The 20,255-nt window shown below is 43.1% G+C and overlaps 3 protein-coding genes across 4 annotated transcripts; 2 read left to right on the forward strand and 1 right to left on the reverse strand.

Annotated features, from left to right (window-relative positions):
- Nucleotides 1-371: 371 nt before the first annotated feature.
- Nucleotides 372-5,349, reverse strand: f7l (coagulation factor VII, like; the record flags this gene model as incomplete). The annotated part of the gene is made up of 8 exons (XM_083685085.1): nucleotides 372-1,000; nucleotides 1,669-1,789; nucleotides 1,901-1,989; nucleotides 2,369-2,509; nucleotides 2,859-2,972; nucleotides 3,946-4,109; nucleotides 4,597-4,759; nucleotides 5,259-5,349. The coding sequence occupies 8 exons, from the start codon at nucleotides 5,347-5,349 to the stop codon at nucleotides 453-455; spliced, it is 1,431 nt and encodes a 476-aa protein (XP_083541211.1). The 3' UTR covers nucleotides 372-452.
- A 4,980-nt stretch (nucleotides 5,350-10,329) lies between these two features.
- setdb2 (SET domain bifurcated histone lysine methyltransferase 2) lies at nucleotides 10,330-15,438 on the forward strand. 2 transcript variants are annotated; one of them, XR_014554607.1, is made up of 10 exons: nucleotides 10,330-10,457; nucleotides 10,550-10,663; nucleotides 10,858-10,962; nucleotides 11,088-11,886; nucleotides 12,118-12,284; nucleotides 12,463-12,716; nucleotides 13,772-13,820; nucleotides 13,971-14,191; nucleotides 14,586-14,669; nucleotides 15,175-15,216. XR_014554607.1 is itself a non-coding variant. In XM_083684668.1 (10 exons), the coding sequence occupies exons 1-10, from the start codon at nucleotides 10,436-10,438 to the stop codon at nucleotides 15,290-15,292; spliced, it is 1,938 nt and encodes a 645-aa protein (XP_083540794.1). In that variant the 5' UTR covers nucleotides 10,330-10,435; the 3' UTR covers nucleotides 15,293-15,438. The 2 variants fall into 2 exon arrangements, 1 of the variants encoding a protein (XP_083540794.1); XM_083684668.1 differs by having other exon boundaries at nucleotides 14,581-14,669; nucleotides 15,175-15,438.
- Nucleotides 15,439-16,873: 1,435 nt separating this feature from the next.
- On the forward strand, nucleotides 16,874-20,161 carry creg1 (cellular repressor of E1A-stimulated genes 1). Its single transcript, XM_083685350.1, has 4 exons — nucleotides 16,874-17,273; nucleotides 17,776-17,895; nucleotides 18,132-18,330; nucleotides 18,588-20,161. Exons 1-4 carry the CDS (start codon nucleotides 16,983-16,985, stop codon nucleotides 18,602-18,604), a joined length of 627 nt encoding a protein of 208 aa, XP_083541476.1. The 5' UTR covers nucleotides 16,874-16,982; the 3' UTR covers nucleotides 18,605-20,161.
- The last annotated feature ends 94 nt before the right edge of the window (nucleotides 20,162-20,255 follow it).

Genomic DNA, 20,255 nt, shown 5'->3' on the forward strand with positions numbered 1-20,255 from the left:
AATCCTCCCCAGGACCCTGACCCTCCCCTTGCACGTGGTCACAATGGACCTCCCCCAACAAACTGTCACTCTGCAGGCTCTGCCCCCTAATTCAATGCTTCATGATAACGGACCTCACACATGATGTCCCTGTTGATGTATATTGTAGTGACAGGAAAGGCATAGGGAAATGGTACCTTTCAGTGACTCTCTTTGTGTGTGATCCTTGATGTTACTTATAAAAACTAGGAGTAATATCTTATAAATGAAGAAATGAATTTTATTTCTTAAAAACCTCTGATAACCACACATACATTTAGAATAGGATTGAAGAATATACAATATATTTTTTTATTAGTTTGCTTTTGAGATTTTTTTTTTTTTTTGTATTTGAGTTCTGATAGCGTGGTGCATGATTACATTGATGGACATCTTTTAGTTTTAGGATGAGTACAGCTGACACCTTCCCCTTCTCAGCCAGTGGCCATGGTTTGATCAATCCAGTCCAGGAAGTTGTCCACGCGAGTATAGATCCCGTAGAAGTCTTTACGGGCACACCCCTTTCCCCAGCTCACAACGCCAGTGAGGAACCAGGTGTCCTTGTAGCGGGTAACCAGCGGCCCTCCGCTGTCCCCCTGGCACGCGTCCTTGCCCCCCTTCCTGAACCCAGCACACAGCATGTTCCTGGTCACATTGAGGCCTGAGTGGGCGCGGCAATTTCGCAGTGGGACCCTGGGTACCTCCAGCCTCTGGAGCAGTGTAGAGTCGGGCCCTGACTGCGCCAGCCGGCCCCAACCGCTCACTACCGAGCTGCGCACGGCCCCCAGAGTACGCGCGAAGGAGCCGTCCAAGGCAGACAGACACACAGGCACAGCAAAGGGCCCCAGCTCCACCGCTTTCTCGAGCAGCAGCAGCGCTATGTCTCGGTCGGTGGTAGTGTGGTTGTACTGGGGGTGGATCAGCACCCTCGCCACCTGCCTTGTTTGCTCAGTGCCCTCCTTCTTCTGACGGTCGTGTTCACCTTGAAGTTGGGAGGAGGAACTCAGGGTCAGTGGACACAGAGAGAGAGGATGGAGAGAGAGAGAGAGGGGGAGACAGAGAAAGAGGGGGAGAGAGAGAGAGAGAGAGAGAGAGGGGGAGAGAGAGAGAGACAGAGAGAGAGAGACAGAGAGAGAGAGACAGAGAGAGAGGATGGAGGTGGGGGGGGTTGTGATGATTGAGCTACTTGGAGGGTTGAGAAAGCACTACTGTATGATACTGGCTGCACATGATATTCATCAGAGAAAACCGCATTCAATACTTTGCTGTATAGACTGTAAACAAAACTAGGTTGTGGCTTGAGGAAAAAAAAAAAAAGCACACAAGTGCCTTAATCTCTGATGCAGGCTTATTGTTTCATTCAAGCCACAACATAGTTTTGCCGTCAGTTTCAACCTTGTTTTCACTGAGCATTCTTGTGATATTTGTACATAAACAAAGCAGTGCTCTTTATCATCTCTTCTCTACAACCTTACTGTATATTCTACATTGAATTTCATAGTTTTCTTTCTTTTCGTATCATATGTATTTTGAAGAAGTTTTCATGACCAAGAAAAGCTCCTGGCTCTACTGTATATGTTTCAAGCATGTTCAAAATGATTTCAAAATGAAGCTGCGGAGCCTGGCAGGGGGGCTGTGCTGCTCACTTACCCACAGTGACCTTCAGTGTAGAGGCATCTGTGTGCCACACACAGTGGGCAGCTGTGAGAATCCACCGTCGAGCCAGAATGATCCCTCCACATTTATAATTATTCATGTACTCCAGCAGAGCCTGGAGAGAAAGAGGAAGAGAGGAAGAGTATGTGTGTGTGTGTTTGTGTGTGTGTGTGTGTTTGTGTGTGTGTGTGTGTGTTATTGTATATTGTGTGATACTGCTCAGTACCTGCCAGGGACACTGTCCCTTAGGACACTCTTCGCCTTTTACAACTCGGGGGATTAAAACCCCCATAGGTCTTCCACAGGGGACGCGAACTAAGTAAAAAAGAGAAAGAGTGATTGAGGTTAAGAGGAGGATACAGAATTAAGATAGGAGTGGAACAATAAAGGAGGAGTGAAATAGGTGCTGGTAGTCATAGTGGGTTTTCAACCACACTACCAACACACTCTCCTCTCCAAACAAACTAAGATAACTAAAGAGGTCTGTAGGATTTTGCTGACTGACATAGCACTGACTGGCGAAGGCCCTGAAAATCAGGATGGGCATCAGTTCCATTTCACCTCAGTCAATAAAGGATATGAATTGAAATTCTAATTGTATCATATTGTCTTGAATAGTAAAGGGGCTCATATAGACACAACTATGGGTCCCAGGGCTTGTACTTATGAGGGTTTGACTCAGTGTGACACAGACCTTGAGGTAGGCAGCTGCTGTTGTCCTTGCCCAGGCTGTATCCAGGGGCACAATGACAGCTGTGGGACAGGTCCAGAGACTCCCTGCAGAAGTGCTCGCATCCACCATTTCTGTACAGGCAGCCGTAAGAGGTCTGCATTGCTACAGAGGATAGATACTGTACACCATTACAGAAGAAATGGAAACCAGTATAGAAGAGATTCCACTTCATTCCCCTTCAGGGATCTAATAGGACTAGATAGGTGAGAACATTGTCATAGAAACTACTGACAAGGGGAATGAACAAGGGCAGAGGAGAGTGAACAATTTTCCTTGAATTAAATGCATTCCAGGTCTCTCTTCCAAAAAGGCATTTCGTAAAAGGGAAAAACCTTGCTTGATAAATATTATTTGACTTTTAAATGCAGGTATTGCATTTGCTGCACTGTGTGTAACAACTAACTTCAGAGACAGGTGCAATTTCAGACAGATACAGGTATATTCGACTTACCTTTATCACAGTTGCGTCCCTCAAACCCAGGAAGACATATACAGATGTAGGTGTTCATCTGATCCTCACAGGTTGCCCCGTTTAAACAAGGTGCAGACTCGCAATGATCCACGTCTATTGACAGAAATACGGACCTGTGGTCCATTACCCCATCTTTTTTACTTAAGTGTGCATTTGTTCACGACTCTTTATGCATGTTTAAAACCATTGGATTGGTTAATGAGGAGGAGTAAGCAAAGGCAACCATAAAGCAGGAGGGTGGAAAATCGGACGGCAGCCTAGATTTCCCCTTACTGAGCCTTCCACTAGGTCTACACATACAGTCTAAACACATCAGCAGCATGACACTTTCATCCAGTGCAGAATATTGCTACCACATAAATAGCTGTTATTGAGCCCTCTGTGAGTAGATGCATTAATGTCCTATTCACCATAACATTTGGGTTTATCACTTCTGCTAAATGGTGATCCAACATCACGATGTACAGAGGATATACACTCACTGAGCACTTTTATTAGGAACACCTGTACACCTTCCCATGATGGAGGTGGTGTAATGGTGTGGGGAATATTTTCTTGGCACACTTTGGGCCTGTTAATACCAATCAATCATCGCTTGAATGCCACAGCCTATTTGCATATTGTTGCTGACCATGTGCATCCCTTCATGGCCACAATTTACCCATCTTCTAATGGCTACCTCCAGCATGATAATGCAGCATGTCACAAAGCAAAAGTCGCCTTAAACTGGTTTCATGAACATGACAATGAGTTCAGTGTTCTTCAGTGGCCTTCCCAGTCTCCAGATCTGAATCCAATAGAACACCTTTGGGATGTTGTAGAACGGGAGATTCACAGCTTGAAAGTGCACCTGAAAAATCTGCAGGAATTGCGTGATGCAATCATGTCATCATGGACCAGAATCTCAAAGGAATGTTTCCAACATCTTGTGGAATCAATGCCACGAAGAATTGAGGCTGTTTTGACAGCAAATTAATACGCAGTATTAATAAAGTGCTCAGTGAGTGTATATTGAATGTTACTGTAATTTTAATGAACTGTCTTTGTTCCTCCAGAGATACGTTACCTAAGTAGCCCCTCCAGAACTCCTCCTGAAAAAAGGAGGAAAGGGGAGATAGTAAATGTAAAATTAGAGGGAATCTACTATTATGGGAACAATTGGGCAAAGTCTGTTGGTTAATTGTTTTATAGTCTCGTTCCCAGACACTTCCCCCGAAATGTGCGAATGGCCTGGTGGACCAACGGATTAAACTTGGCCTTCATTAAGCCAATAGAAAGAGTGTCGAAAACAGACGGCACATAGCCATTAGCTTTACTTTGCATCAATCATCTCCCACAGCACTTCCCCCAGTGCTTGCACATCACAAGCTTCTGATTCGGAGCTACGCCTCACAGCCGTGTGATTCGCTGAAATCAAATAATAACAGATACTTTAATCAGTAAATTCACTCCCACTAAGGCCAGGTTTGAGTCCAGGGTTTGTTATTCCAGGCTTATATGCCCTGTGCACAATAGCCTGGGGACAAGGTTAATTGTTTTATTAACAGTATTCATATTTCATTCATATTTGTTACACAGTAGGTCTAAAACAGGTTCAGTAGAGACTGGAAGCCATAATAGTAGAGCGACTAAGTTTACATGACAATAATACACAGAATCTGCTTAAATGGCTCCAGCTCCAACAAGGGAGTTCTGAGCACTTCTTTCACTCACCAACTGTTTAGGGAGCGTGAAGATCTCCTGAGCTTCCTCGTAGGAGCATTTCTCCTCCAGACACTCCCTCTCCAGGTCGCCCAGCCTCAGCTCCTCCAGGAAGGAGTTGGCACGTCGCAAGCGTTGGTGTTGAAGCACCCCACTGGCCTCGGGTCTGTTCAGGAACACTGGGGTTGTCACCCACATAACACACCTGGTTATAAAAGTAGTGTCCACACATCTAACAATCTTCCACAGGTCTCAGGTTTTCTAGTTTTTCTACAGGTTTTCCTGATTTTGTGACCTTCCCAAGATGCATCAACAAGACTCGGAGAAACACCCAGTTGGCAAAGACTCAAAAAGAGCTTCAGCTCCATCAAATTAGTTTTTTAGGTGTTTGGTTGTTAATACGATATGTTAAAGTGTCAACTGGATAAACTATCAACATAAAAACTCTGTAACATAATTGCACATTTAGTGTACCCAGTTGAAATGCTTTTTAAAATACCAAATACTGTAAATATAGTCTATACACATCATTCACTGAGTCATAAAAGGCGAGGTGATTTCTTTTGTATTTTTTGCTTATACTTATCCAATCTTTCTGATCTGCACAAGGGTCTACAGTGGAGGGCAGTTATTTCTATACAAGGCCCTGGAGACTCCTTGCTCAGATCTCAAACTCACCTTTAGAGACCCCAGTGCAGGCTGGGATACAGAGGGACAGAAGGATAATTTGGTGGAGCTTCACTCTCAGTGTATCTATGCACGACGCCATTACTGCTCTTTCAGTAATCGGTCAAAGTTCGGCTCTTTCACAAACTCTCACACAAAAAAAGTCAGTATTTCCTCTCTCTGCTGTGAAAACAGAGGGCAGTGGGCTTCAGAAGTGATGTTGCGTAATGCTGAGGCAGAGTTGCATTGCTGCTCTTGCACCAGTAGGAGATGCTATTCTATAGCATTTTCTCACGTCTCCTCCATCCTCCACCCCCGTCCTACTGAAAACGCATTGGAGGAGAAGATCTACTTATTGTTTTTAATGTGTTGTGTTTGACTGCGTTTTCTTCCTACACTTGTAAAGCACTTTGTAACACTGTTGTGAAAGGTGGTATATAAATAAAGTTATCATTATTATTGTTATTGTTATTATTATTATTATTATTATTATTATTATTATTATTATTATTATTATTATTATTATTATTATTGAGGGTTTGACCCAGTGTGACCCGCGCGCGCGATTCGACTAAGAGTTTATACGGTGATATTTATTTATTTTTTATGAGCTAGTACTCCAATACAGCACGTGGCGGTATATTTTTTAAAGCGAAATCATTTTGCCCCCGTTATTGGAGAGCCGAAAAACACAAGAGGAAGTGTTCATGAGTTCATAGGATCTCGGTAGGCGCTGCAGAGCCATACAACTGCGAAACATTAGCTTGCATTCTTTCAAAATGTCCAAACTACAGTCGTTAAATGTGTATCTTACTCAGCGATTGACAGCGGCTGCTGTGGAGATATCGGTGGTAATTGAACAAACGATAGTTGAATACGAGCAAGAAATCTCCCGGTCAAAAGAAGAGAACGAACGGTTACGGAAGTTGCTGGATTTGGTATTGAAACCAGAGATAAAGTTATATAGATCAGACCTCCATCAGGTATCTCTCCCTGTTTCAGAAGAGGAAGGATCCCCTCAGCAACAGCAATGTGAGCAGGAGTGTCCCCATCTGGGGCTCAAGGACGCAGAGCCCACATTTAAAGAGGAAGAGCAGCTTCCAGAGACTGATACCAATGACATCATCATTCTCCCTCCTCCCTGTGTAGAAAGTGACTATGATCAGGACCCACATCTGCACCAAACCCAACCTGTGGAGGCTGAAGTAAGGGACATTATACCCAACAACAATACAGGTGAGCGGATCAAAACAGAGCTTAGTGGATATGATGGAGTATTAGAACCAACCATTGACTCTAAGCCCTACTCTGCAGTAAATCCAGACTGTTCTGCAGAAGTGATTGAACATCTAGATGGGGAGGAGAGTGAAGGACTGCTGTCAGCGTTAAAGCCACTCAAACCAAAGACAACACGGTCAAAGAAAGGACAACGCTCACCTAATTCTAATTTGGAAGGCCATATGAGGCTTCACACTGGGGAGGAACGATGTGTGTGCAAAGAGTGTGTGAAGAGTTTTACGCAGAAGGGTCACCTGGCAGTTCATATGATGATTCACAGAGGGAGAAAACTATATAGATGCCCTTGTTGTTCTAAATGCTTTAAGTGCAGAGATAATTTAAAAAAACATCTGCGAATTCACACTGGTGAGAAACCATATCATTGTGAGAAGTGTGGGAAGAGCTTCAGACAGAAGGTTCACCTGGTTTTCCATAAGAGGAGAAATCATATCAGTGCAATGAATGTGTAGAATGCTTCCACTTGAGGGGAACCTCCAGTGCTCCAATGACACAGGCGTCATACTGCCACAAACAGTATTGTTTCATCCCACTCCGAGCTCACAAGTCTCGAACCTGTATCCTCTGGATTACCAACACACATGACCACCTAGCGAAACACCTGGTGTTACAGGAAGAACAGACAGGACTACAATTCCCAGCCCTTAGACAGGTCTATAACAACTTCAGAGCTAGCTGTATGTGGTGTCTGAAAGTTTGTTATCTGAAAAAAAAGAAAAAAAAATATTTGTGATGCACATTTCAATTTATTTTGGATTGAGACCACTCAATTTGACGTGAGCTTTAGGAGGGGGGGGGGGTGGGAGATGAGGACAAAATGGCAAACTCTGGTGTTGAAACATACAATTTGTTTGGTCTGAGTGCTCATGATCAACATGATGATAAGCAGCAAATTTCATAGAATGACAAGATAATCAATTATGTCAGTATGAATGCTTCATTTATGGATATGCTTGAAGGAAGCCACTGCTTGGTAAACAACAAGAGGTAGACTAAGGTATACTAAAGAACAGCATAGGATTACACTGTACTTAAATTACATTCTATACATTGTTTCATGTGTATATTATCTGTCAGCATATTCCAAATATCTTCCAGTGTAATATATAAAGTGCCTTGAAAAAGTATTCCAAACGTCCATAATCCCATATCAGACCCTTTGAAAGTGTGCTAAAGATTGAAGATGAATGCAAAATAATTCCATATTTAATGCATTTCAAATGCCGATTGTGAGGCAGCTAAATGTGAAAACTGCCAGGAGTGGAAGTACTGGTGCATGCTACTGTTTGCATGTTATTGCTTTTCTGTCATTTATGGAGAGTCTGATTCTGATCATCAAATCTGAGTCTGATCAACACTGAATCCACTACTAGTGACTATAAGATATTACTGGGTAAACCAACAAAGAGCTTGACTGGGAAATAGGGCATTTACTTTCTTTCTTTGCATAGTACACCAAAATGGTTTGTGTGCACAGCAGCTAGTGGGCGGGTCCCTAAGGCAATACAAGGTTGTAAAACAACAACAATACATACATACATACATACATACATACATACATACATACACTGGCCACTTTATTAGGTACACCTGTTCAACTGCTCGTTAACGCAAATATCTGATGGTGTGGGGGATATTTTCTTGGCACACTTTGGGCCCCTTAGTACCAATTGAGCATCGTTTAAATGCCACAGCCTACCTGAGTATTGTTGCTGACCATGTCCATCCCTTTATGACCACAGTGTACCCATCTTCTGATGGCTACTTCCAGCAAGATAACGCGCCATGTCACAAAGCTCACATCATCTCAAACTGGTTTCTTGAACATGACAATGAGTTCACTGTACTTCAATGGCCTCCAACGTGACCAGATCTCAATCCAATAGAGCACCTTTGGGATGTGGTGGAACGGGAGATTCGCATCATGGATGTGCAGCCGACAAATCTGCAGCAATGATGCTATCATGTCAATATGTATTTTATTTTATGCCTTAAATTTTGCTGTCTTGTACATTTGTTTAGTATATATTGTATATTCTTTAGTATTGTATATTTTACATTGGTTGGCATTCTGCGGACAGCAAAGCAAGAATTTCGTTGTACAGGGAAACATGTTTTCTACTGTGCATATGATAATAAACACTTTGAATCTTGAATCTTGAATCTTGAATGTACCAAAATCTCTGAGAAATGTTTCCAGCACCTTGTTGAATCTATGCCACAAAGAATTAAGGCAGTTCTGAAGGCAAAAGGGGATCCAACCCGGTACTAGCCAGGTGTACCTAATAAAGTGGCTGGTGAGTATATGTCTAAGATGTAAACAGATTGACTTTCCAAACACAAACAAATAGAGGCGAGGAATGTAGAGGACCCTGATGCTGTCTGGTCAAATACTGTATAGAAGTTTCTCAGTATAAAATCAAATGTATGTTTGACTGTGAGGGTTAGTCTGTGTATTACAATATTGTTTATGGTGTGTGTGTGTGTGTGTGTTTGTATCCTTATTGACAATGTATGTGTGTTACTATGAGTATGTATCCGTGTGTGTGTGTCCCTGGTCTCCCTCTCCTCTCCTCCAGGATCTCGTGGATTTGCTCCTGAGCATTTATGCAAACCTTCCTTCCATTCCTGTGGCACAGCTCCGCCTGTGTATCCTGCCTGTGCCCGCAACAGAGCTCCCAATGCTGTACCCCTATTATAGTTCTCCCCTGGAAGAATACACAGAAAAATCACACCTTCCTTTTAAAACCAGGCTTTTGTTGACCCACTAACAAAATATATAAATAACATGACCCATGTCAGAGAGAGAGAAAGAGAAGCAGTCAGCAAATGAGAACCAACCAAATTACATTTGGTTGTAATACAGCTTTATCAACATTCTGTGGCGCCTCACCTTCGCATCTGAGTCATTACAGCTGGACAGCTGTTCCTTCCGCACACAAGCGCAATAAACTGCGCATTTAGATGCCAAGTGTGTTGACGAGAACTACAGTTGGACATTCCTTCTATTGGTTTAATAACGAATACATATTGGTGGGATACAATGTACAGCATTCAAACAGAGAAAAGAGACCAGGCAAATATTATATGGCAAACGAAGAAACAGTTCTTGCCTTACCGTGTCTGCATATATCTGCAGCTGCAAAGATAGCTAGCTCCTCGCCCTTTAGAAGGTGTAGTTCTTGCTGCGTGCATCAACAACACAGTGCTGATAATAATTACAGAATAAAACATTTTGTTCTGGCTACGTAACGGTCCACACTGGCAAGTACACTACATAATCGCCTGACAGTAGTAAACAATAGACTGTCATTGCCGCGCAGTGCACTCGCAGGGACTGCGTGCACACGTCCCTCAAGTCGCAAGATGACAAACATTACAATTATAGATCCAATCTTGACATTCGTTGCTAAATATACTGTAAGTCTAATAAAAATATTCTAAAAGCGGGTTATTGACAAGTGCCCCGCCACACTTCAGTTCTACAGTGGTCGAAGTGGGTCAAATCCAAGAGAACGGCGAATAAACACCATGGCCATCTCCGTGTTCATCAATATCGTCACATCCAATAGAAATGACTAACGTTAGCCTTAGAATAGTGTATAAAATACCTAATACATATCCATGTGACACATGCCAATTAAATGCAGCAATTTTCTTATTTCCTACGTTTTTTTCTTGGATTTTAGATCGATAATCTACTACCTAGACTCAAAGAAACAAAACAGTGAATGGCATTGTGGGTAAGTTAATTTCCCCAATGGAAGCAAGATTTTTCTTGATTTCACTATTAGGCGGGTGTGCTAAATATTAGGCGCATGTTTAATGTTGTGGCTCCTCTCAACATTTGTTGCGGCATTCTATGGAATAACTAGCCCATTCATCAATAGAGGATGGAGGGGACAGAGCAAGTTGGTGAGAATGAGTTTGATTTTCCATTCATAAATCATTATGTTTTTTTGCTCATGGATCTAATCCAATTCTGAATGCCTTTGTTCTGATATCAGCAAGGGCAAAGTCGTTCTGGATACAGGTAGATGTGGACCAGACTTTTGATGAGTTGTGTGAATATCTGGTAATCCTGAGAAATGCAATCAAGACCTGCACTGCTACAGACAGAGGTACAATACACACACACACACACACACACACACACACACACACACACACACACACACACACACACACACACACACACACACACACACACACACACACACACACACACACACACACGGCTAGCTACATTCATTTTACAGAAACAAAGTGGATTATACCACTACATTTTTACATTTAATCATTTGCTTTATTGTAGAATATGTTCAGGGGATGAATATGATCACATTATTGGATTCTGGATTGATTGGAACGCCGGCTCCCCCCGTGAATGACTCTTTTGTGGAGGTGGTTATTGGTGCAGGTATGTTCTTAAATGGGTTGTTATTATAATCTATTTCAACTAATATGAGGTTAAGTTACCTACTGTATTACCTACTATTTGCTGCTAACCTAAAAACTACCCCAATATTTGTGTTTGCTGCACAGACATCCTCTCTGTAGCAGACCCTGAGGCTGACAGCCCCCAGACTCCACTACCGCCCCAGCCTTCCTCACCCCTTTGCTTTGACGGCTCAGTCGACCCGCTGTCACCCTCCTACGTCAACAGAGAGGACCTCATGCCCCCACTGATTACCATTCAGCTCCCGTACCAACCTCATGACTGCAGCCAGGCCTGTGTGACCAACCTGCCCAAGTCTGCCCATCACTTTCGATGGGACAACCGTCTGAGAGTTCCCCTACTCTGTTCTTTCCAGCGCCTGTGTTCTGTACCCCTTGGCCTGGAGGCCAGACAAGACTCTGAGGGGGAGTTCTCAGACTATTCAGAGGAGGGGGTGGGTTCTGAGCATGCAGGGCAGGATGTTGTTTACAAAGCACCCTGTGGGCGGAGTCTGCACTCTCCGGGGGAGGTGCTGCAGTTCCTGCTGCTGACGGGGAGTCACGGCATCCTGCAAGTGGACGATTTCACCTTTAACCCCCTGGTACGGCTGGAGTTTCTGCAACAGCAACAGCGACAGCTTGGGCCTGCGGACAGAGACTTGAGCCGGGGGGCAGAGCCTATGCCGGTGGAGCTGTGTGTCGGGGAAGAAGGGGCGCGGCCCAAGGAGTTCCGCTACAGAAAGGAACGTTGGCCGCACGGTTGCTTTCTCAGTGCCGGGCAGCTCTTCTCCACCTGCTGCGACTGTATGGACGGCTGCACAGACAAAGACACCTGTGCCTGCGTCAGGCTGACCCCCAGAGACCAACACTACTCCTACCAGAGATTGTCTGAGCCCGTTTCTGCAGGGTGAGTGGGGCTGGTGGGTCCTGTCATAGACACACAGTATATCTGTCTTCATGCTCTGTGTATATGTTTTGTATTGTATTTTCTACAGGTATGGCGTGCACTGTGAGTGCCTGCCATAACGTTTGAGGTGTGTGTGTGTGTGTGTGTGTGTGTGTGTGTGTGTGTGTGTGTGTGTGTGTGTGTGTGTGTGTGTGTGTGTGTGATGTGTGTCTCTGTGCGTCTCTGTGCTAGGCTGTACGAGTGTGGTCCATGGTGCGGGTGTGACCGTATGTGTCAGAACCGCGTGGTCCAGCGCGGTCTTCGTGTGCGTCTGCAGGTCTTCCAGACCGGGGACAAAGGCTGGGGTGTGCGTTGCCGTGATGACCTTGACTGTGGCACCTTCGTATGCACGTATGCAGGTGGGTGCATGCATAAGTATGTTTGCAGGGTTGGATGTGTGAATGTTTGCTGGTCAGCTTGTGTGTGTGAGTGATAGAGAGAGAGAGTGACTGACTGACTGACTGACAAGCGTCTCTTGTTCCTCAATGCTTGACGGTGGATGTAAACAATGTAGGCTGTCTCTTCACCTTTACCTAGGTATGGTTCTCAGGCGAGGCTCTGACTCAGACCACTCTAACCAGCCCTCACCACACAAACGTCCAAGGGTAGAGCTTCCATCCGATGACGAGGTCGAGGTGGTGACTGAGTGGCTGGCGCCGGCGGAAGAGCGCCGAACCCGTTCGGAACCTCTGGAGCCCTCGCCCCCCACCTCTCCCCCTCTCCATGTCCCTGTCATCCAGAGGCCTACGGACCCCCTCCAGTCTGTAGTGGACCCCACCCTCGAGGGCAAGGTCAATCCTCATCTACTGTTGTTAATCAGTTATCAATTTTAGCATAGCCAAACATGCTAACCGGGAGATGCCCATACATTGCTTGATAATACCCAACTGATTTAAAAAGTGTCTAGAAGAACCGATCACCCTATGGTGATCGGTTCTTGGTATGTGTCAGTAAGTCAAATATAAGGTAATATAAGGTATAAGGTAAAACTTCAGGGAGAGTGAACTATCCCTTTAGGACAAGAGTCTCAGTCTACACACAATTTATTCAGACAAAAGGCTAATAGCGTTTTAGATATGCTCCAGACTGGCTACATAATCATTGATAAAGCAGTATGACCATACTCCTATGGACATCACGTGTGGGGTGTGTTCCATCTAAATTTCAGTCAATTTTGGAATTGTCATATAGAGAAATGCCATGTCCAATTCAATCAACGAGTCTTACTTGTAATGGACTCCAACCCCAAGGACTGGTGTCTCTCTAGTATTAGATTAGATTAGATTCAACTTTATTGTCATTGTGCAGAGTACAAGTACAGAGACAACGAAATGCAGTTAGCGTCTAACCAGAAGTGCAAAAAAGCAGAAAGTGCAGTGTGAACAGTATATACAGGTAGTGCAGTATAGTATGAGTAGTGCAGTGTAAGCAGTATCTGAATTAGTAGTAGCATTATAAGCAGAATAAATAGGATGCAGTATGAACAGTGTAAGCAGCATATGAGCTGTATAGGCAATGCAGTCTAGCAGTATATATGTATTAACAGTAACATTAGAGTAAATAGCAGAATAAATATGGAGTGTCGTATGAACAGTATAAACAGGTATGTACAGATATGTGCAGTGTATTAACAGTAGTATTAAAAGAAAAATATAAGGATATGTGCATTATGAACAGTATAGACAGATTATGAACAGTATAGACAGATATGTACAGAAGAGCAGTGGTATGGAGTAAGAGCAGTCGTAGCAGTAGTATGTTCTGTATACGACTTCAGATGTCCAGATTTTTTATTTTTTTTATAGTTTTATTGTGGCATACCTGTTTTAACACAAATCTCCCTCAGGTCCAAGCAGTAATCGTGGGAAGCCAACAGCCAGGCCACATTCTCACAGGTACTATACACTTTGGCATGGGAGACAACTGAATACATACAATACAATGTATGTACAATACATCTTTCTCCAAACCTATGGACTCAGTTGAAGTTTCATCAATGAACACATTATACACACAGACATGTTGACGCTGTTCCTCTTTTCTAGGTGTGGTGTCTGAGGAGGAGAGGGAGCAAGAGAAGGTGGTGCAGGAGACAGAGTTGAATTCCGAGCCAGTCTTGAAAGAAGTGGATATGAAAGATATCCATGACATGAAAGAAGTGGCGATGGGGACGAGCCCAAAGCGTGCCAAAAAGCATAAGAACCCAATGGAACACCTGTATTACCTGGAGGCTACAAAGGAGGGGAACGTGGGGAGGTTCATAAATGTAAGTGTCAGACTGACTTAGAATAACTTTATTTTTCTTCTTATTTTCGTTACAGGTGAGAATGATTAAAAATAAGAGTTGGCTAACAATGAATCAGATCTGGCATCCAGCCTAGAGGTGGATGCTTTCCACAATGTCTGTATGATTACTGTGCTTGGCTCTATAATGGCTAATGTTAGCACTGGACAATGGAAGCCCATGCAATTCTGCACTTGTGTACTGTTAAGTCTAGTGATCACACACATGATGACATGTTGTGTGCTATTTAACTATTGCATTGTTGACAGTACTGCTTCAGTCTCTTCAGCACCATTCTATAAACGTTTCAGCTGCGCTGAGGGAGGTTACTTGCCTGTGACATCTGATCTTGTTTGTCTCCGGCTCTACAGCACAGCTGTGACCCCAACCTCTTTGTGCAGAGTGTCTTCACTGATTCCCATGACCCTAACTTCCCCATCATCGCGTTCTTTACCAGCCAGTAAGTATTTCTCTATAATATTATTGCAGTATTGTCCCTCTCAACTTTCTAGCAGACCTGGGTCAAATACATTTCACGAATAGTTTGAAGTATTTGAGGGGTGCTTGCTTTAGCTTGGAGATTGCATTGGGTCCATTGTACTGGGCAAACTAAATCAAGAACAGCTGTATAAAGTATTTAAAAGCATCGGTGCGTATTTGATCCAGGTCTGTTTTCTAGTGGGGTAGGTAGTGTTTTTAAAATCAAAGTGATAAGAAATTAAGGCACCCTCACAATATTTTCAAGGCGGCTTAGTGACTGCTAATATAAAATAGAAGTGACACTATATTTATGAATTCTGGTTTGTCTTCAAGTAGTTTTATACTGGTTACTCAAGGGATGTATTCTGGAAGGCAAAGTTTCCCAGTCACCACATTGAAAGTGTTCTTTCAGGTTGCCTTATTTGTCCTTGTTTATTTATTCTGAATGTCCATTACAAGATTGATGTTTCACTCTTTACTTGCAGAGTGGTGAAAGCAGGGACTGAGTTGACCTGGAACTATTCTCACAACCCTGGAAGTGCCCCAGAACAGGAAGTTTCATGTCAGTGTGGCAGTGATGGCTGCCAGGGACTGCTGATCTGAATAAAGCTAAATTACCTTGGATACCTATAATCCACAAAAAATACCCATTTAGTTGCCACAAAGAAGGGCTTTTATGGACAATTCTGAAGTGTTGCAACCATTTGTACATTGTTAATCTGGCAATGATTGATTATTTTTGTATGATGTCCAGCAAATAAACAGTTAAAAACTGAAGATGGTTCAAAGCCACTGCATACTATTGAATATTACTGGTGTTCAGCCAAATATTTCCCCAGTTTATCAAACTCATTTCCCAAGCTTGACCAAACAAATCTGTACGAATGGAAGACTATGCTACCAAGAAAGTTCTTTGGGCCTATTTCCCAGACACAGTTTAAGCCTAGTCCTGGGCTAAATAACTTTTTTTCAATAGAAAATCTCCATTGAAGATGCATTGTTTTCTCGGATTGGTCTTAATCTGTGTCCAGGAAATCTATACGTGTTTCTGGTGGCTGGATAGATAATTTAGAAGCAAACGTGTTTGTGTGTGTGTGTGTGAGAGAGAGCGTGCGTGATTAGAAGTATTCCTTAGAAGTATCTGTAATTTAATTCTAATACTCAAAACGCCGTAAACATTCGGCAGTATGAGCTTCCCCACATGGAATTAACATGACTCACAAGTAACTTCCAGAGAAACTTCTTTCCCTACGTCATCTGTTTTATCTGAACTCCAACAGTGGAACTCCGCCCACATACTTCCGGTGAATGTTAATAATAATAATAATAATAATAATAATAATATATGCCATTTAGCTGACGCTTTTATCCAAAGTGACAAAATAAGAGCGCCCAAGTTAATCTTTATTTAGCTTTTAAACATGGTAAATCTTAACAAACAGGCGAGCTCTGCAGAGGGTGGTACGCCTTGCAGAAAGGACCATGGGAGCTCCAACACCCCCTCTCCATGTCCTGTACACCAGGAGGTGTAAGACCAGAGCCTGCAGGATAATGAAGGACCCTTACCACCCGTTCCAGCTGCTGCGGTCAGGCAAACGCCTTCGCTGTCATGCAGCAAGAACAGAGCGGCTAAGACTGAGTTTCTTCCCCCATGCCATCAGGATCATCAACGACGACCCCACCAGTGCCCCCCTCAAGTCACTCACACACTCACTGACATCATAACACATACGCACACACATAATTACCCATTGTAGACTCATCTTTCACTGTAATTAACTGTACTGACAACCTGTCAATGCCTTTGTATATAGTCATTCCATTGTGTACATTGCTTACATTGCTGTTTATACTGCTGTTTATACTGTATTTATTTTAAATGTATTGTTGCACTCCTCTGTGGCACTGTCACTTTTGCATTTCCAAATAAAGAATCTTGAATCAAATATATATCGATCATCACCATATAATATTTGGTATAGTATTGCCCCAGAAGGGTTTGTAATTGTTCTAATATCATAATTACCCTGATGAAATAATATTGCCCCCAGAATAATGGACTGTACAGAAATATGTTTCAATCATTTCAATTAATTTCTGGTACTACTCTACTCGGCACCACTTCTAGAATGCAGATCAGGTGCTCAAAGTGCCCTATCTGAACTGAAACTGTCAACACGTGTCTTACAACGCGATTCTTATCGATCATGTGACCGCTGCATTCGCTTTTACCCTGGAGTGAAGTCTCGTCTGAAACGCGCTACACGTTTCGTTGTTGTTGTTGTGAAGGACGATGGAAGGCATCATGAAGTTGAACACAATGCTGGCTGCAGTGTTTCTACTGATTTTCGTAGTTCCTTGCGATATGTATAGAATACCCCCGCACGAGGAAGTTGCCAGGACGGCTAGATTCGTCGCCAACCAGTGCAACTGGGCGTCTATGGCTACAATATCAACCCACGAACCTGTGCAAGGACAACCCTTCTCCAATGTGTTTTCTACCAGCGACGGCCCGGTCGGTTTTGGCACTGGGGTGCCTTACATGTACCTCACCCATTTGGAGATCTCTGTTCAGGATTTGGAGGTGAGTGATGTTTGCCTTGTTCTGTACATTTGATGAAAACTCGATTGATTTTCTACATAGTAGACGTGCTACACAATAGGGCAATCTTCCATATGTTTCTAATGTTTTATAGAGCCTTTCGTTGCGTTGTTGAATTATGCTCTCATTGGTGCTATGACTCAGCAGCTTTTGGGGAGTGACGAAGCAATTTTGTCACTGACTGTCTCTCATATGTCATCATGTTAGTCTTATGACTGTGGCGATGCATTGACCGCTTCCAGGCTTTTGAGAGCGACAATGAATTTGACTTGCTAGGACTAGACTGTACACAACTTGTGTGAAGTTGAGGATGAAAACTTCTAAATGCAATGCTGAATATGTAGTAGTAGCCCCTCTGAACCAGAGAGCCCACTCATGTCACATTGTTGACCCCTGTGTGCTAATGTAACCTATGGCTCGTGTGAGAGCCTGTGTGATGGATATAAAGAGGAATGCTGACTCAGTATACATGTGTCTCTCTCAGGTGAATCCCCAGGCTTCTCTCTCCATGTCCCTGGCCCAGACAGACTTCTGTAAGAACCAGGGCTTCGATCCTCAGAGTCCCCTCTGTGCACACATCATTCTCTCTGGCTCTGTGGTGGAGGTAAGGGGCTAATACACACACACACACACACACACACACACACACACACACACAGAAACAGTCCTTTTCATTGTCACGCAGATTTCCAAGACATCAAATGGGAAATGTCATGTGCAACATTTCCACACAGTCTCAGACCTTCACATATAGTCTTTAAGTACACATATTTGTGTTTAATACGTTTAATCACTTACCTGTGTTGCAAGTTGATGGTCATGAACCCTACTTTGTTTCAGGTGAACGGCACAGAGGCTGTGTTTGCCAAGAAAGCCCTGTTCAGCCGCCACCCAGAGATGGTGGAATGGCCCACAGACCACGGCTGGTTCTTCGCCAAGATGAACATTACCAAGGTTTGGGTGTTGGACTACTTTGGAGGTATAAAAACAGTCACCCCAGAAGAGTACTTCAAGGCCACTCCCTACAAGAAGCACCACAGTGAGTATGAATGCTCTCCTCGTGACTATGCTATAGTATTCATAGCTGATTGGTCTACAGCAAACCGTTGGATCAAAGTCTCAGTTGAAGAGTGTCATGGCATGGAGTTCAATGTGTCATACGTTTGGTTTATTGTCAGTAATGAAGTAAGGCACAGCACTCATTGTACACATAAGTGTACGAACAATTTATTTTATTTTTACAATGGCCTTACAGGGGCACTGACTGCTGTATTTTTCTGTCTTTTGACTTTACAGGAGGACAGACACCATAGTCGGTGCATGTGTGAAATCCCAAGTGCCTTCAAAGTGAGTCTGGTCTAGAGGCCTGCTGAGCAATATTCTGCCCAATGAAGACTCTTTGCGTGCTCTAGTTGACCAATAATGGCTATTGTTTTGGCCCATAAGCCACCAGTTTGAAGCCTATGGCTACAGTATGTTTGAATAATCAGAGTGTGTTATTAAATGAGTGAACAGGTAATATATATAGGAAGCTCTGGTTGTGCTATATAATCACTTTGATAGTTATTAAGGACTGCATTTTTGTTAATGAGTTGGATATGTCTGTTCTGTAACAACTGATAGCATCATCTTCTCACTCAAAACATTCAGTGACTGCAGTATTGCTGTTTTACCATATGAGGGTGCAAAAGCCGTTTGGTACAATACCTGGAATTCTCACAGAGAAACACTTCAGGGGCTGGTTCAGGAGGATGGAATATTACAAAATGTTCAGGTTGAAATATGCTTTGTAGAACAGGTATGAGTGTTTGTCATGTGGACGAGGGAGTCATGTCTGCTATATAAATTACATTGTAGATAAATACCTTCTCAACGTTTCACCTCATTCAATATACCCCTGATGAAAGTTGGATGTAAAACTAATGAGTGTGTTTTTATTAGCGTATACACTCACTGAGTACTTTATTAGGAACACCTGTACACCTTCTCATGGTGGAGGTGGTGGAACACCTGTACACCTTCTCATGGTGGAGGTGGTGTAATGGTGTGGGCAATGTTTTCTTGGCACACTTTGGGATCAGTCATCGCTTGAATGCCACAGCCTATTTGAGTATTGTTGCTGACCTTGTGCATCCCTTCATGGCCACAATTTACCCATCTTCTAATGGCTACTTCCAGCATGATAATGCACCATGTCACAAAGCAAAAGTCGTCTCAAACTGGTTTCATGAACATGACAATGAGTTCAGTGTTCTTCAGTGGCCTTCCCAGTCACCAGATCTGAATCCAATAGAACACCTTTGGGATGTGGTAGAATGGGAGATTCACAGCTTGAAAGTGTCCCTGAAAAATCTGCAGGAATTGCGTGATGCCATTATATCATCATGGACCAGAATCTCAAAGGAATGTTTCCAACATCTTGCCACAAAGAATTTTGATAGCAAATGGAGACCCTACCCAGTATTAGTATAGTATTCCGGTGAGTGTATATTATATACGGATAAGTTTTGTCCTTTTTTAAATCTTCCATTTGCCGTATATGTGTCCTATGTGCAGAGATCTAATGGATATTCAGTCCCAGTCGAGGCAGAAATTTAATCGCACGCATGCACTGCAATTGGATTAATTCAGTTTTAATTGTTTTATTTAATCAGTGTTGTAATTCCTGAATTTCCTGGTATTGTAATTAATTGTAGCATGCTTTTTCTAGAGGAATTTCGTATGTGATATACAGTTCATGCTACAGAAATGCACTGTGAAGCCTTACCCATAATCAGTTGGCAAAACAAACTTTTCATGCAGACTTGATATATATTTTTGTAAATGAAATAATTGATGATTTGTATAAATAAAGTTTTAATTTCATTGAGCCTGGTGGTAGTTTCCTCTGTACTCAGAAGTCATTTTGGGGGGGTTTACTCCAGGTGTGTACATGTGTTGAAGTAGGTCAGGTTTGTTGCTGCT

The sequence above is a fragment of the Argentina silus genome (genome assembly GCF_951799395.1).
Source record: "Argentina silus genome assembly, chromosome: 14".
NCBI lineage: Eukaryota > Metazoa > Chordata > Actinopteri > Argentiniformes > Argentinidae > Argentina > Argentina silus.

Coding starts and splice junctions, on each gene's coding strand:
- setdb2 (XM_083684668.1), top strand. CDS start 10,436: ATGGAGGGGACAGAGCAAGTTG. Junction 10,664..10,857: donor CTGCACTGCTACAGACAGAG/GTACAATACACA, acceptor GCTTTATTGTAG/AATATGTTCAGGGGATGAAT. Junction 14,192..14,580: donor ACGTGGGGAGGTTCATAAAT/GTAAGTGTCAGA, acceptor CCGGCTCTACAG/CACAGCTGTGACCCCAACCT.
- creg1 (XM_083685350.1), top strand. CDS start 16,983: ATGGAAGGCATCATGAAGTTGAACACAATGCTGGCTGCAGTGTTTCTA. Junction 17,274..17,775: donor TCTCTGTTCAGGATTTGGAG/GTGAGTGATGTT, acceptor TGTCTCTCTCAG/GTGAATCCCCAGGCTTCTCT. Junction 17,896..18,131: donor TCTCTGGCTCTGTGGTGGAG/GTAAGGGGCTAA, acceptor ACTTTGTTTCAG/GTGAACGGCACAGAGGCTGT.